Raw genomic sequence first — 16,250 nt, 5'->3', positions numbered from 1 at the left:
TTTTTGGAGAGAGTTGTGATCTCCCACCAGGTCTTTTCCAGGAAAGAGAAGAGGAGGTAGAAGAAAGGAGTGAGAAAACAAGATAAAAGATAAATGTGGAGGGTGGTACGTGGGTGCAGCCCAAGAATGGAGGTGGTGGAAGAGACAGCAATGGTGTTAAAGAGGACGGAGAATCGATGGGATTTAAAGTCACTGGGAAGTGAGACACAACAGGCCGAGGCGTGGCAGAGCCGGGCAGGGGCCGCGAGCCGAGGAGGAACCCCAGACCCCGAGGCCAGCTGGGGAGACGTCCCTGCCCCTCTGAATAAAGCCAGTCCTGCCGGCTGGGCGTGCTGCGCCCGTGATGCACCTGTCCCACTCCATCCTCGGAGGGCCCTGGGAATCCCAGCAGGCATCTCAGCAGATTGGCCGGGGTTGGCTCAGTTGACGAGGCTTTGCGGCAGCAGGGTGAGTGAGGGCCCTGCTGCTTTGCAGTCGTGGTCTGCCCCGGAGGAGGGGGTTAGAGGCTCTGATTAACATGGGAAAGGAAGGGCTTCCCTGGTGGCACAGTGGGTGAGAGTCCGCCTGCCGATGCAGGGGACACGGTTTCGTGCCCCGGTCCAGGAAGATCCCACATGCCGCGGAGCGGCTGGGCCCGTGAGCCATGGCCGCTGGGTCTGCGCGTCCGGAGCCTGTGCTCCGCAACGGGAGAGGCCACAGCAGTGAGAGGCCCGCGTACCGCAAAAAAAAAAAAGAGAGAGGAAAAAAAAGACCTTGCAGAAATAGAGACCTGAATAGATTTCTTAATGAGCTAGAACTACTGTTGGAATGTCTCCTGCCTGGTCTCTCCCTCCCTTTCTTTCCCATCTCATCAGCGGCTCCCCAGTATTGAATCCAGCACAGTTGTAGTAACACTCTGTCCCCAAATTGCAGCATCCTTTATTCCAGAGGCCAAACTACTGTTAGCACACCCAGCCTGCTGGCAGATGACTTCAGGAGAATGTGAGGAAATGGGAGTGGGTCAGGGACGCGCATCCATTTGGGGTGGAAAGAGCTGGGGGAGAGGCACCGCGAGGAAAGGGGAAGGACGTTCCGGTTGTCCTCCTTGGAGAAGAAGTGGCTGCGGGGAGGTTTCGTAGCCATCCTCAGGCCTGTGAAAGGAAACCCCCGACGTGGAAGGGGGAGCAGCCCCGTGGTGGTGAGGAGGGGCCAGGAAGAAAGTGTGTTAGCAGCAGACAGGGCTGACCCGAGACTCCAAGATGGAGGGGTCAGAAAAAGACAGGGCGGCCTGCAATTCAGCACTGGCTGGAGGAGCCCAGGGTACTTTGGGCCAACTGATGGTAACCTTGTGCTGGGCAGAAAGGGTAACCACAAAGAGTGAGACAGGTGCTGAGAGGCTCGGCCAGCCTCACTTGACAGTCAGATGCACCACCTATGTGTTGAGTGATGAATTAGGTTGAACATGGACTAGCATGGCCTAGGGCCCTGCTGCTGGGAGTGCCCGAGGGCATAAACTGGAGCCTGCGAGAGTGCTAGGTGCTCACCTGCAATCCTGCCTGAATGCAGAGTCTCAGACCCCATCCTCGACCTCCTGAGTCAGAGTGTGCGTTTTCACAAAACCCCTTAGTGATTCTATTCACAGGAAAGTTTGGGAAGCACTGACCAGCAGAACAAACCCCAGGCGGTTGCTCTGAAATAGCCAAGACACGTGGGCGTGGGGCTGGGGAAGAGAACTTCCAGGTGGAGCTGGGGCGCGGCCAGGGAGCCCTGTCCCTCCGTGGGACCACTGCTGCTTCTCTGGATGCCCTGAGGCACCCACAGAGTTGTTCTCATGGGGCCACCATGAACCCCAGGGGCAAGCAGAAATGTCAGGGGGGCATACTTGGGTGGCAGCCCCCGCTTCATGGTCTCACAGCCCAGGCTCCACCACCACTGGCCCAGAGCTCAGGGCAGCACCGAGTACTAGGCTGTGCTTGGCCACGGAGGGGGGGCTGGGAGGGGTCCCGGAAGGCTCTTAGGAGGCAGGGAATGACTGGGAGAGGGCACACAGGAGGAGCACGTGGTCCAGAGTTCCTTCCAGCATTGTTTTCGGTTTAAAACATTTTGAGGGTGACAGTTCGGTTTTATAGATTTAGGAGGTTCTCTTCTTCTTAATGGAATGAGCATGTTCCCGTGGGAGCTCACAGCAGTCTGGTCGCTAATGAAAGGCAGGCGTCCAGGGGCCAGGGTTCTGACCGCCGCCACGTGGACCAGGAGCGGGTGGGGATGGGAGGAAGGCTGTCGTCTGGATCTGCAGACCAGACGTAGGGTTGGCAAAGGGTTGGTGGGGGAGGCGGTTCAGTGAAGGTTCTGAGAAGGGAGCGCACAGAGGGCGCAAGGCAGCAGGGTCAGACGGGCAGCAGAACCCGGCACGGCACGGCCACCTGGCAGCACCTGTGACCCACAGCACCCACCCGGATCCACTCTGGTCCACCCAAGGATCCCACGGTCTCACCACGGAGAGAGAGCCCATGCTGAGGATAGCAAGAGAAGCAAAGCTGTTAGAAATGGCCCAGAACTTTTTTTGTTGTTTTTAAATAAATTTATTTATTTATTTTTGGCTGCGTTGGGTCCTCGCCACTGCACACGGGCTTTCTTTTCAGTCGTGGCGAGCGGGGGCTCCTCTTCATTGCGGTGCGCAGGCTTTTCACTGTGGTGGCTTCCCTTGTTGCAGAGCACGGGCTTCATAGTTGTGGCACGAGGGGCTCAGTAGTTGTGGCTCACGGGCTCTAGAGCACAGGCTCAGTAGTTGTGGTGCACGGGCTTAGCTACTCCACGGCATGTGGGATCTTCCTGGACCAGGGCTGGAACCCGTGTCGCCCAAATTGGCAGGCGGATTCTTAACCACTGTGCCACCAGGGAAGCCCTGGTCCAGAACTTTTTAAAGGAAAAAATATAGTTTGGTGCATTAGGCAGAGTCTTATCTTATCTGACTAGTTCCAAAAAGAGAAATGGAGGTCCTGAGCCAGGGTGGCCTCTTCCCCTGATACCAGGTTTCAGGTTCGGAGCCAGGAAGGGCTCTCAGGTGGCCTGAACTTGAAGTTTTTTAAAGGGCACCTTTTTATTTTTAAACAACACACTAAGCTTCTTACAGATTCTCCAACCTCCGATCAGCCCAGAACCCTCACAAAAATCGAAGCACATGAAATCTTTGGAGAAAGGAGCCAGATTCCCATTAGTGTGGGTGTGTGTATGGGATAGAGTGACGAGAAAGACAGACCGACACACAGGGATGGGGGATGGGGGTTTCAGAGGTGGGCGAGGGTCTGGGTGTGCTGCTGAGATGCTGCCTAGTGTGTGTGTGTGTGTGTGTGTGTGTGTGAGTGAGAGAGAGAGAGAGGTGGCAGGGGGACATGCAGTAGTGTCCATTCTCTGACACATTGCCCCTCACTGCCTCCTCCTGCTTGGACATTGTTCCCTTTGATAAATCAGGATTTTAATGGAGTCTCTCGTGAAGAGGAGTGAAATATGCAGCTCCTACTCCTGCAGTGATGCTGAAGCTGTACCACTTTCCTGCTGCTTGTGGGGACCGGAAGGGTAGAGGGCTTGGCTGGGGTCGCCCCACCCCTGTCCAGTCCAACCTGCCAAGGCGGAGCCAGTCAGGATAGGACTCCGGGATGCGGCTGGCATTCCCAGGGCTCTCCATGCTGCCCTCCCCACTCACCACCTCTCCCCACCGCCCGCAGGTCCTGAGTTGTGTCAACCCAGACAGTGCCAACAGCCCTGAGGTCCCAGTGAAGATCCTCAACTGCGACACCATTACTCAGGTCAAGGAGAAGATTCTGGACGCCATCTTCAAGAATGTGCCCTGCTCCCACCGGCCCAAGGCTGCAGACATGGACCTGGGTGAGTAGGGCCGCCCACCTAGGGGGCTGTGCTGTGACTGGTTGGAAGCCCCTCTTACAGACCAGTGGAGCCAGGGTGCAGGGAGCAGGCGTGCACGGCCCCCAGGAACCCAGGAGGTGCACCTTCATGGCCACTTAGTGAGCAGTGAGCAGAGGGGGGACCACAGTCTGCTGGTGATGTGACCACCTCTGGGATCTTTTGAGTAGCCGAGGGGTGGGAGTGGAGGTGTCACGTCGGCAGTGAAGAGGATTTAGTCTGAATCTGTGTGGCCCAAGGTCTTGCCACTACCTGCGTTGTTCCCCCAGGCCCTTCCTTTCGCCTCTGTTCTGCGCCTCTAATTTTTGCTGACTACCGAAGGCATGAGGGATCTGGGTCAGTGATGGGAGGATGGAGAGAGAGGATAGAGAAAAATGAGATATGACAGCCTACTGGGGAGCAGGGTGGCATTTTATTAGAAGGTTCCACGAATAGATCGCATAGCCTGTATAAACAAGGGCATGCCACTTCGGGCCAGCTGTCCTTGGATCCAGTTATGGCTTGCCTGAGTGTTTAGTAAGATATCGTCCTGGGGAAATCCTAGTGGGGAGCCCCAAGCTCCAAAGAGGCCAGGGCTGAAGAGAGGCAGTTTGGCACTGTGGATCAGCATCAGACATGCCTGGGTTTGAGTCCTGGTTCCACCAAGTCCTAGCTGTGTGACCTTGGTCTAGTTACTTAACCTTTCTGTGCCTTAGTTTCCTTGCCTAGAAAATGGAGATTAATAATAGTGCCTGCCTCACTGTAAGAATGAAAGGAGATGATGCATGTAAAAGCCTCTAATGCACTGTCAGGCCCATAGTACGTACTCAGTGTTGGCTGCTGCTGTTACTGATTATGAAGGTAATAGTGGTAAGGAAACGGTATGTGTCTGTTTGTTGGTCCTGGGCCTGGAGGAAAAGGTGTTTATGTGTGTGTGTGGTTGGGTCTGGAGATTGGTGGAAACATAGAGGTGGGAGGACCTCCAGAGGCCCCTAATCCATCCATCTGGCCTCTCTAAGCTGGCTTCAGCTAAGCCATCCAAGACAGATGGGCATCTGTGCTATTTTCTAAACTCCACAGGGAATTTGATCCCCTCACAGTGCTTCGCCCCACCTGCCCCCAAATTCTGATGCCTAAGGACTCAGGATCAGGAATGTCTGCTCACTCACCTCAATTCTTACTGCTTCCCTTCCCCCATCTCTCCTCCTGGCTGGCTGTTGGCGGGATGTGTTTGGCCCTGTGCCTGGAGCTCCGTGGCCCCAGGGAGAGAGACTGGCTGAGCATGTGCTCCCCTTCACTTTGGAGGTGTCTCTGTGTATGTTGTTTCTAGGACCAAGAGGAAGCATCTGTGAGAGCCTGCAGTGGGGGTGGGGGGAGTGTTTGGGCGAGTGTGTCCATGTGTGTCCCGGGCACTGGTCCCTAGAGTTGGAGTGGGCATTTGTGTCTGTATGCGGGTGATTCTGCTGCCATGAACGTCCCACAGACTGATGGAGCCAAGGGCTCGCTTATAGAACCAGTGCAAGAGAAAACAAGTTCCTGGGAAGGAAGACCCCTGTGTTCCCCACCCCTAAACAATTAAGTGGGCTACTCCATAATGGGTCTCCCAGGGAGAGTTGAATTCACTAGGGTAACCAGGTAGCACTCACCATGCCTTTTGTTCATCTGTGGGAGCCATGGCAGGGTCCACCCTCGGCTTTTCAAAGTCCTTATCTGCAAAATGGGTGGGTGGGAGGAGAGCCCCGGCCTAGGGGGGCCAAGAGGAGGAGCTGTTATAAGACCCTGTATCTTTATGCCGAAGGTGTTTGGAAAGCTTGTGCCAGAGCACAGCGAGAGCTCACGGGTGCGGGTGCGTGTAGAATTGTGTGCTTCTGGTGCTTGGGAATGGGGTGACCTCCCATGGGGGAGAGAGACCGTGTCATGGCTGGTGGATGCTGCTCAAGACCAGCCCTCTGCACCTGGAAGCTACACACCCAGAGCTTGGGAGGGGAAGGGGCTGTTTTTTAACTTCAGGACATTTGCTGGGTTCTAGCCCAGCAAAGCATCATTAATGAAAGGATGTGATGCATCTGGAGTGGAGGCAGCATCCAAAGCAGCCACGGCCACTTCCTGCCACCCACCTCCTGCTGTCCACTTCCTGCCATCCACTTCCTGCCGTCCACTTCCTGCCACCCACCTCCTGCTGTCCACCTCCTGCCGTCCACTTCCTGCTGTCCACCTCCTGCTGTCCACTTCCTGCCATCCACTTCCTGCTGTCCACCTCCTGTCCACTTCCTGCTGTCCACCTCCGGCTGTCCACTTCCTGCCACCCACCTCCTGCTGTCCACCTCTGCTGTCCACTTCCTGCCACCCACCTCCTGCTGTCCACTTCCTGCTGTCCACTTCCTGCTGTCCACTTCCTGCCGTCTACCTCCTGCTGTCCACTTCCTGCTGTCCACCATGAGTGAAGGAAGCCTGAGGGCTGAGCAGCAACCAGGACCCGCCTGAGAGTTGCTGCTCTCTCAAGCTAGAGGCTGCTCAGGCCAGGGGCTGGGCCTGCAGTGACACAGTGCTCGCCAGGTCCCAAGAGGGCAAAGGACCTACCTTTCCCATCATAGGAGCTGCTGGGGAGGATGGAGGGGCCACCCTGGAGGCACAAGGCCTCACAGCAGGGAGGGTAAAGGGGAGAAGCCAAAGAAAGGAGGCAGTTTGAGTCTCAGGGCCCCATCCTCCTGAGGAAGGAGAGTCATACTGAACTTCTCACAAAGGACTCCCATGATGGGTGCTCTTCTGAGGAATTTCCTTCTTTTCTGTTAAGTCCAGGGTCTGGAGCTGCTCCCAGAACTCTGGTCTTCTTTCTACCAAAGCCAGACAACAAAGAAAATGGGGCCTCCTCAGAGACCCAAATGCTTCTTCCACAAGATTTGATTTGACTCAGTTGCATGGCCCCCAAGGAGAGAGAGAGAGGCAAGGCGAGTTTTTCCCATCATGTAGGTGAAAGTGCTTTGAAAGCAGTTTGCAAATATAAGGTGTGATTATAATCAAAAATTAATCTATGCCAAAGGGACATATAACACATAGGCACAGAGAAGACTCTGAGCCACATGCGTTGACAGAGGCAAGACAGCCAAGCATCCCCCCTCCACTTCACTTCCCACCCCCCATGCCTCCTCCTCCCGTAGCTGAGGGCATTGGGCAAAGACTGCCTTCCCCCTCCTGATGCCCAGCCCCTGGAAGGCGAGGACATCTGTCCCAGGCCAGCCCAGAAAGAAGCAAAGGCATTTTAAGCTGCCTCTGTAATTGCCCCAAGTAAATCCAGCCCCAACCCCTCCCCCTGCCTTTCATCATCTGTGGTGCCTGGCCTGGCCTAGCCCCTCATTCCCAACACTTCTGTTCATTGCTCCTCTGACGGAAGCTCTCCCATGCCACCCCCTCCACCCCTTCACCTGCTCTTCCAGGCATTAAGGAGCCAAGATGGGGAACTGTATTAGCCAGGGTTCTCCAGAGAAACAGAACCAATAGGATATGTTTACATAGAGAAAGATTTATTTGAAGGAATTGGCTCATGCAATTATGGAGGACTTAATTAATAATAGACTAGGAGGAGTCTGTTTGGGCTGCCATAACAGAATACCATAGACTGGCTGGCTTATAAACAACAGAAATTTATTTCTCACAGCTCTGGAGGCTGAGAAGTCCAAGATCAAGGTGTCAGCAGACTCAGTGTCTGGCGAGAGCCCGCTTCCTGGTTCGTAGATGGCCGTCCTCTTGCTGGGACCATACATGGCAGAAAGAGGGCAAGAGAGCTCTCTGGGGTCCTTTTTATAAGGGCACGAATCCCATTCATGAGGGCTCCACCCTCATGACCTGATCACCTTCCAAAGGCCCCCACCTCCAAATGCCATCACATTGGGTGTTAGGATTCAACATGTGAATTTTGCAGGGGACACAAACATTCAGTGTCTAGCGTGGAGGCTGGCATGTCCAAAATCTACAGGGTAGGCCAGCAGGCTGGAGACCCAGGGAAGAGCCATGTTGCAGTTCAAGTCCAAAGGCAGCTGCTGCAGAATTCCCTCTTGCTCAGGGGAGGTCAATCTTTTGTTCCACCCAGGCCTTCACCTAATTAGACACATGTGTGTGCCCGTGCACCAACCTACATTATGGAGGGCAGTTCGCTTTACTCAAAGCCCATCCATTTAAATATTAATGTCATCCAAAAATACCCTCATGGAAACATCCAGAATAATTTTTGACCACCTATCTGGGCACTGTGGCCCAGACAAGTTCACACATAAAACTAACCATTGTAAGAGCCAAAGTGAAGGACACAGAACTTGCCTTTCTTTCAGTCTGTTGGAATCTAGGGAAGGAAAGATATCCCAGGCAGGAGTTAGGGACTGTGCTGGGGCAGGTGGGCCTTGGGAGTTTTCAAAGCCCAGTGCCAGGGGCTCCCTGCTCTGCTATATGTGAGGCTGTCCTCACCAAGCTGATGCCCCTTTCCACTCACAGGTATCGGGTAAGCTGATGCCCCTTTCCACACACAGGTATCAGATATAGGTACCCCCTTACACCACCAAACTCTTCAACCAACATATCATAAGAGCCTGCCATGGGGCAAGCTCTGTGCCAGGCACAGAGGGACCAACGTGACTAGGAGTTCCTCATTGCTTCGCACAGTAGCAGGAGGCTGAACACTTCTCTTTCTGAGCCAAGGGACTCTTTGTTTCCTCCCTTCACTCCCCAGAGGAAATAACTGATGCCATTCTGTTCTACTGAACAGAAGACTCTGCAGCTCAGAGAGGCACAGAGCCTGGGCCCTGGTCACACAGCAGGGAGGTGGAGAGAACATCCATTCCCTTTCCACGCAGGCTCCTCCACAGGCTGTGACCTCCAGAGATTCCTCTGGTTTAAAGCAAATGCCCCATCAATAGCCCCGGAACTCCGCCACCCCTTCTGTCTGAAAGGGTATATTTTTTCAAATAAGTAATTCCTGTATGCAATAAAAAGATACACTATCTTCTGAGTGAAATATAAAGAGTTCACAGCAGCTGTCGCCCCAGTTTGCATTTTCCACTGCACCTGATGGGAAGGACAGATAAAGATAATGGGATTTTTTTTCTTTTTTATTTCACCTCCCTCTCTCCCTGGTAGGTGGAAGTGTAACAAATTGGATTGTGAGTGTGTCTGTCCTTTGTGCTTGGAGCCTGGAGCAGGGCACGGGGCTGCGGGCAGAGCTTCGAGGGAGGTCAGAGCCAGCAATTTCCCCTAGATGCCTTGCATATGAATACCTGGGTCACCTTTCCTACCTAGGTCACCTTTCTTCCTTCCCACCGCCCACCCGCTGCCTCTTGAACTCTTCTTTGACACAGCACAGCATGGCACACCGCCCTGGAGCGCCACCAGAGCCTCCTCCACGTTATTCCATATTCAAGAATATCCACTAAGCTTACCTCTCTTAAATCGAGTAGCAGAGCATGGTCTGCTTTTTCCTTTAACTCTCTGGACTTCCCTGAATAGCGACAACTAGCCGGTGCACAGCTCTTCACAGTTTACAACGACCCAAGGCTTTGAAAGCAGATAACACCGTTCAGTTTAGGAATTTCTTCTTTTAAGCACCACGTTTCCTACTTCAATTATTTTGTATTTTAGAACTTGCTCTCACCATAAAATTATACCTGTTTTAAGTAAACCATATTTAGGTGGTCCCCCCCTCCCATTCCTGAGTCAGTTTCCCGACTGTTTGCAGTGACACTGATTCTGTCCCAGCTCTTCTCTGATGCTGCTCCCGCACTTGGGAGTGGCAGGGTGCCGAGGGTGTCTGGGCTCTCTGTCTCCTTGGGGCTCACCTGCCGACAGGTGTGCGGCGGTAGAGTCGTGTCTCCTCCTCCAGCCTTCTGCTCGGGACCCTGGTTTGGGAGGTCAAGAGGACTCCGTGCAGGCTGGCGAGACTCTGCTCAGCGCCCCACGGGGAGGAATGGTGGCCCGGGGTGGGAGGGCAGACAGCTGGCTCTGAAATTGGTTCCTTGCGGATCAGCAGGGTTGACTCGGTCAGTTCTAACCAGCCTGGTGGGCGCCTCCTTCCCCCTCATCCCTCCAGGTCAGTCCCTCCTAAAGCTTCCTTTGGTGGGTCTGAGGAGAGGTGAACTGGACTGGGGGCGGGGCGGGCAGGGGTTGGTTGCTGCAGAGCCTTAAGTGTCCTCAGCCTGGGGTGAGATGCTATACTTGTGTGTGTGTGTGTGTGCGTGTGTGCATATGTGTGTGTACGCACACATGTGTGTGCCCGTGCACCAACCTGCATATGCACACGCCACGAGGGTCAGAGCTGGTGAGGCGCCATGCTCCCCAGGGAGGGTTTGCCTCTCTGAGTGGCACCTATTGGTGGGTAGGGGACCCTCCAGGAGCCGGACCAGCAATGTGCTGGGTGCCAGTGTCTCCTTCCAGGGCTGGCCTGCAGATAAACCCCTCCCTCCTCTATACCCTAGCTTCCCACTGTTCCCCCAGACACCTCACAAACTTGGGGGCACACCGTGGTGCTCCCACCTCTTCCTCCCTGAGAATCTCCAGGTACCATCCTATCTCCTGAGCATCCCTGAAATCTACGCCCCCGCCCCCTCTGTCTCGGCCAAGGGCAGCCGTCTTTGGCGGGGCTCCTCCTCCCCTTGTCATCCACCTCCGTCTCTGTGGTTCTCAGCTCAACCCCAGACGCCTTAGCATGGTATTCCAGACCTTTCTGAACTCAGTTCCTGACTTGTATGTGCCTCGCCAGCCTCTCCTTGCCATGGCCTCCCACAAGGACTCATCCACGTGGATCCCTGGAAGCGTCACAGAAGTGGCACCTTTGGACCAGAACGCCTCCCCCTCCCCCACATACCCTCCTCAGCCTCTCCCTCTTCTGGCTCTGATCACCGGGCCTGTGAGCCTTTGTTCTCCTGCACAGCCTTCTACACAGAGAGCACTTCAGGGGCCAGGGCTTTTATTAAGTTTCCTTGTTTAACTGTCTGATGTCCCGCTGGCACAGTGCCTGGCACACTGTGGACACTCACAGTTTTGAGCGAGTGAAGATGGAGCTCTAAGACTTTCTGGATCTGGATTTTCAACGTGGTGGCCGCAGGAGATGCCTCTTATGTCCTAATCCCGGGGGAGGCAGATGTCCTGGTGCAGCGTGGGCGTGGCGAGGGGTCACTCTGTCTCAGGATTCACTGGGACCATCACCGAGCTCACATCAGTTGGTGCCTTGAGGCATTTTCCAGTCTCTCACTGTGCCCCATGGGCAGGCAAAGCTGTCCAGGTGGCTGGACGTTCACCCGGAGGACAGTGGCCATTGGCCCAGCTGTCACATTGCCCCTCGGCTGTTCTAACAGGATCACTTGGTTCATAGCAAGGTGTGGACACAAACGAGAGATATATTTTTAGTGCTGTTTTTGTAGGCAAGACAGAAGAAGCCTGTTGGGTGAAGAGAATGCTGAATTCGGGATGAAGAGACCTAGATTCTATTGACTTTCATTACTGTTATTAAAACTAAGCATATGTTGAATATGCAGCAGCACCCAGAGCACAAAATTAGCTGCGCCCTCGCTCAGGGGCCTCCTGACCTGACCAGCCGCCCACACTGGTTAGCGCACCAGATCTGAAGGTGGCAGGCCTGCCTCGCCCTCAACTGGTCCACCCTGCCCTTAGGGTTCTTTACCACTGGGTAGGGATGAGGGTGCATGAAGCCAGCTATGCAATTTGCGGGGTGAACTCTTCCTGGGACAGACAGAAGCCAGCAGCTTTGGTCTTTGACCTTGGCTGTTCCTGGTCCCAGCTTGAGCTCCACTGCTCATACCTCTCTCAAGAGGAGGTCATGAAGTAGCACAAGAGCACTCCAGAAAGGTGAGCCCACTCTGCTATTCTGATTTTCTTGCGACATTCCATGATGAGTCTGGGAAAATAGAGGCCCTGGCTGGTCTGGATGAAGGGTTTCAGGAAAGAAAGGAAAAGGGGTAACTGTAAGGTCGGATCTTAACAAACGGCACCGCGAAACAGATGAAAGCTTCAAGTGAGCTTTATTAGGGGGCGCTCCCGGGCGAGGTCCACTGGTCCGAGAGAAAGGGGCCAGAGAAGTCGCACCCGGGCGAGGGTTGGGCAAGATTTTATAGGGGAAGAAGGGAAAGGGGTGTGGTGAATCTGGGAGGGCGCAGGGTAGTCCTTATTTGGTGGTCTCTTCGGGTGTCGTGGCACTATCTGGTGCCGGTTGCATCAGTCTTGGGACCGTTAGTCCCACCCCTTGAAAGGCGAGAAGGCTGGGCCGGGTGGAAGGTCTCCAGGTCAGTTCGTGGAACTGGGTGGTCGGGAAAGTCTCCAGGTCAGTTTCTGGAACTGGGTGGTCTGGAGAGTTTCGGTGTGATGCTACCTGTGAATCTGATTGCGTTCTGCTGCCTTGGGCCAGTTGGCCTTACATCCCGACATCTTTGGTGTAATGGGGCAGCGTTCTGATCTCTGGCTACTTCATGCTGAATGGGGGCGTCGAAAGGGGAGTCGGGTGACCAGAGGTCCGAGGCTTAGGGGAGACCAGTGGGGGGTTCTGTAGGAAGCAAGGTGTAAGGACCGAGGAGCATTTGGTTTGTGGCCACCTGAGAGACTTCCTCCATGCGCCTGCGAAGGAACCTAAGAAAACGGGGCAAACATGAGCAAGATACAGATGAGAATTAAGGGGCCTAAGATTGGTGTTAGCCAGGTATAGAGGGTGGATCGCCACCAATCGGGAACTGGGGAGGCGGACTGTTGGTGTTTGCGTTGGAGTTCTTCTCTTAAGTGATGGAGGGCGTTTACAGCAACATTCCTCCTGTAGGAAGAGGCAGGTACCTCCTTTGTCGGCCGTCAGGAGATCCAGGGCTCGTCGATTCTGGAGAGCGACTCGGGCTATGGAGGTGATATGGTGCTGGAGAGAGGAGATGGAGGCGGCGGAGGCTTCAATGGCTAGCTGGAGTTTATGTTCTAAGTCGCGGGATGTTGAAACACTATGTGTTAGAGCTCCCCCCCAACCCGAGGCCTGCAGCGACCAGGGAGGAGGCGAGAGAGATGCCTGCGACCAGAGGAAGAAAGATAGCTCTTTTCCGTCAGGTAAAGGGCGGCGTGATTAGCGAGAAAAATTCGGCTTGGCTATACAGTGTGAGTTGTGGGACGAGAGTAACGGGGATACATGGGAAGGGGGAGGAAGAATTGATCTCTTTTGTGAGGGAACCATTGCACCACAAAAACATGCCTGGTGGTGCTTCAGTTGATGTGTTTACCGTGAGGGATGAGTTGCAAAGAAACCCAGTATCAGCTAGATTTGGGCGGCTGCTGTAACAGACGGTGAGATTTTTTGAATCAAGGAATATGGGGACTTTTAACGGGGAAAAACGTGGGTTTTGGGAGGTGTAGGAAGTAGAATTGAAGGGCTGGTCGAGTGGGACAGCAGCCAAGGGTGGCCGGCCAAGCGAGGCACATAGAAAGCAGTCGGAGATGTTACCTATTCCTGTGTGGTTGAGTATCTGTAGTGTTTGGTCAGTTCGGCTGCTGCTGCTAGGGCCCGAAGGCATGGTTGCCATCCCTGAATGGTTGGGTCTAGCTGTTTGGAGAGGTAAGCCACGGGGCGGTAGGAAGGCCCTACAGGCTGGGCAAGGAGTCCAGTGGCTATTCCGGCCCGTTCATCCACAAAAAGGTGAAAAGGTCGGTTTGGGTTGGGCAGAGAAAGGGGAGGAGAAGATATCAGAGCGTTCTGGAGGGTGAGAAAGGCCTGTCGAACGGCGGAAGGAGAGGTGAGGGGTCCTTGGGGGGTTTCTTTAGCGGCTAGATATAAGGGTTTAGCGAGGAGAGCAAAGTTAGGGATCCAGTGTCGGAAAAATCCTATAAGGCCCAAAAAGGAGAGAATTTGTTCCCGCTGTTTCCGGAGGCTGGAGTTCACGGATAATCCGGGTGCGATCAGCTGTTAGACCTTTTGTGGTAGGGGTAAGGTGGAGCCCCAGGTAGGTTACAGAAGATGCAGATAACTGAGCCTTGGCTGGGGAGACCCGATAACCGCGAGAGCCAAGGTGATTGAGGAGATCTGCAGTATGTTGTCTTGAGAGGCTGAGAGATGGGCTACAAAGGAGGAGGTCATCTACATATTGAAGGAGTGTGCTGGGGGTAAGGGAGCAGGACGTGAGGTCCCGTGCCAGCGCCTGACCGAAGAGGTGAGGACTGTCACGGAAGCCATGGGGAAGAACTGTCCAGGTGAGCTGACTGGAAGTATGAGTATCCGGATCCGTCCAGGTAAAGGCGAAGAGGAAATAGGAGTCGGGATGTAGGGGGATAGTGAAAAAGGCATCTTTGAGATCCAGAACCGTAAAGTGGGTTGTGGATGGGGGGATATGGGAGAGCAAGGTGTATGGGTTTGGTACTACTGGGTGGAGAGGAATTATGGCCTCATTGATTAGTCGGAGGTCCTGGACCAGGCGATAATCCCCAGAGGCCTTGCGGACAGGCAGGATGAGGGTGTTGCAGGGAGAGTCAGTGGGGATAAGGAGTCCCTGGTTTAGGAGTCTGGTGATAATAGGTTGTAGGCCCCTAAGGTGAGTCTCAGAGATGGGAAATTGGGGCCTTGATGGAAATTTGGAGGGGTCCTTTAGGCGGATGAGGACGGGGGAATGGTGTGTTGCTATTATGGGCTTAGAGGTATCCCAGACCTGGGGATTGATTGGGTTCGGTGTGATTGGAAGAGGGGGATAGGAGGGGGAGGGTTATAGAGACAGGCCGAGAAGAGGAAGCAGGAGTTGGGAGGAGGGGACCTTAGGGTCAAGTCTAACCAGCTGGAGGGAGGCCCCTAAGTGGAAAAGGACATCTCGGCCTAGCAAGGGAACTGGGCAGGATGGTATGACTAAGAAGGAACGAGTAAAAGGGAGTCCTTCGATGTGACATGGGAGTGGACCGCTCTGGAGTGGGAAGGATGGTTTGCCATCAATACCCATGACCGAGATCTGGGAAGGAGAAACTGGCCCGGAATAAGTAGGCAGGACCGAATAGGTAGCCCCCGTGTCCACCAGAAATGAGATGGACTTACCCGCTACCCGTAGCGTTACCCTGGGCTCGGCGAGGGTGATGGGGGTCTTTGAGTCCGGGCGCCGTCAGTCGTCAGCCAATCCCAGCAGTTCGAGTGGTAATGCCGTTGGGTCGGCCCGCCCCCCGCGTGGAGACGCTGAGGGAGGGCCAATCGTAGGGCAGTCACTCTTCCAGTGGCCCGTTAGCCCGCAGCTGGGACAGGGCTTAGAAGGAGATCGGGGATTGGGACATTGGCGAGCCCAGTGGCCTTCTTTTCCGCATTTGAAGCAGGCCCCCGGCGGGGTTGCCATTTGCGGACCCCGTGGATGCTGTGATCCATGGGAGATGGCCGGCCTTAGGGCGGCTACAAGAGCTTGGGTTTGGAGGGCCACCTTCTGGTGCATCCGAGCCTGTCGGCTGGATTCTGCCAAATCCTCACGGCCGTTGTAGACTTTAAAGGCCATCTTTACCAGATCTCGAATAGGGGTTTGAGGGCCGTCTTCCCGTTTTAATTTCTTTCGGATGTCCGGGCTGATTGGGTGATAAAATGGGTGGCTAGGACCGCTGCCCCTGCCGGGGTGTCGGGATCCAGCCCGGTGTAGAGAGTTAAGACCTCTGTAAGGCTATTGAGAAAGACAGCTGGATTTTCGTTAGGTTCTTGGGTTATCTCTTTTAGTTTTTCAAAATCGACTACCTTATGAGTGGCAGCCTGCATGCCAGCCAGGAGGCATTGGATCATGAGGTCGCGTTTACGACAGCCGTTTTGGCCATCCTGATAAGTCCAGCCTGGATTGGTGCCAGGTACGGCAGTCGCTCCGACAGGCATGGAGTTGTCGGTAAGGTGAACCTGATCTGCATGGTTTCGGGCAGCAGTTTGAATTCTTTCCCTCTCGTCAGGGGTCAGAGTAGAAGATAGGATCACAAAGATATCGTGCCAGGTTAGATCGTACTTGAGAGAGGTAGTGAAATTCTTTGATGTAGCGGGAAGAGTCGGCAGAAAAGGAGCCTAATCGCTTTTCTATTTGAGAGAGATCTTGGAGGGAAAAGGGAACATGAACTCTAACCACTCCTTCCGCTCCTGCCATCTCCCTCAGAGGGCAGAGGAGATCTGGATCTTGGGAGTCGTGAGAGCGTGTATGTGCACTAATTGGCGAAGCAAGAGGCGTGGGAGGAGAAACTGTTGAGGGAGGCGGGGGAGCGGTTGGATGGGCCGGAGCGGGTTCGGGAGGAGGAGGGACTGCTTCAGGGTAGGGTGGAGGTTGGAGAGGAGCTCTGGAGGGGGGAGAGGCGAGAGATTCGGGTGGGTCGGCTAGTGGAGAGGCGTCATCGTCAAAGGAAATTAGGAGCTTGGATGT

The 16,250-nt window shown here is 54.5% G+C and overlaps 1 protein-coding gene across 2 annotated transcripts in view; it reads left to right on the top strand.

The window, feature by feature from the left end:
- The window catches only part of PLXNA4 (plexin A4), a 614,743-nt gene that overhangs the window by 579,033 nt on the left and 19,460 nt on the right, over window positions 1–16,250 (top strand). For both annotated transcript variants that reach the window (XM_081243430.1, XM_081243431.1), the window contains one exon: window positions 3,705–3,864. In XM_081243430.1, coding sequence (XP_081099556.1) covers window positions 3,705–3,864 — 160 coding nt within the window. The remainder of the gene's footprint in view (window positions 1–3,704; window positions 3,865–16,250) is intronic.

This window comes from Mesoplodon bidens (assembly GCF_964165515.1).
Source record: "Mesoplodon bidens genome assembly, chromosome: 9".
NCBI lineage: Eukaryota > Metazoa > Chordata > Mammalia > Artiodactyla > Ziphiidae > Mesoplodon > Mesoplodon bidens.
The sequence above is the reverse complement of the archived record's forward strand: the minus strand, read 5'-3'. Positions and strand labels throughout refer to the sequence as shown.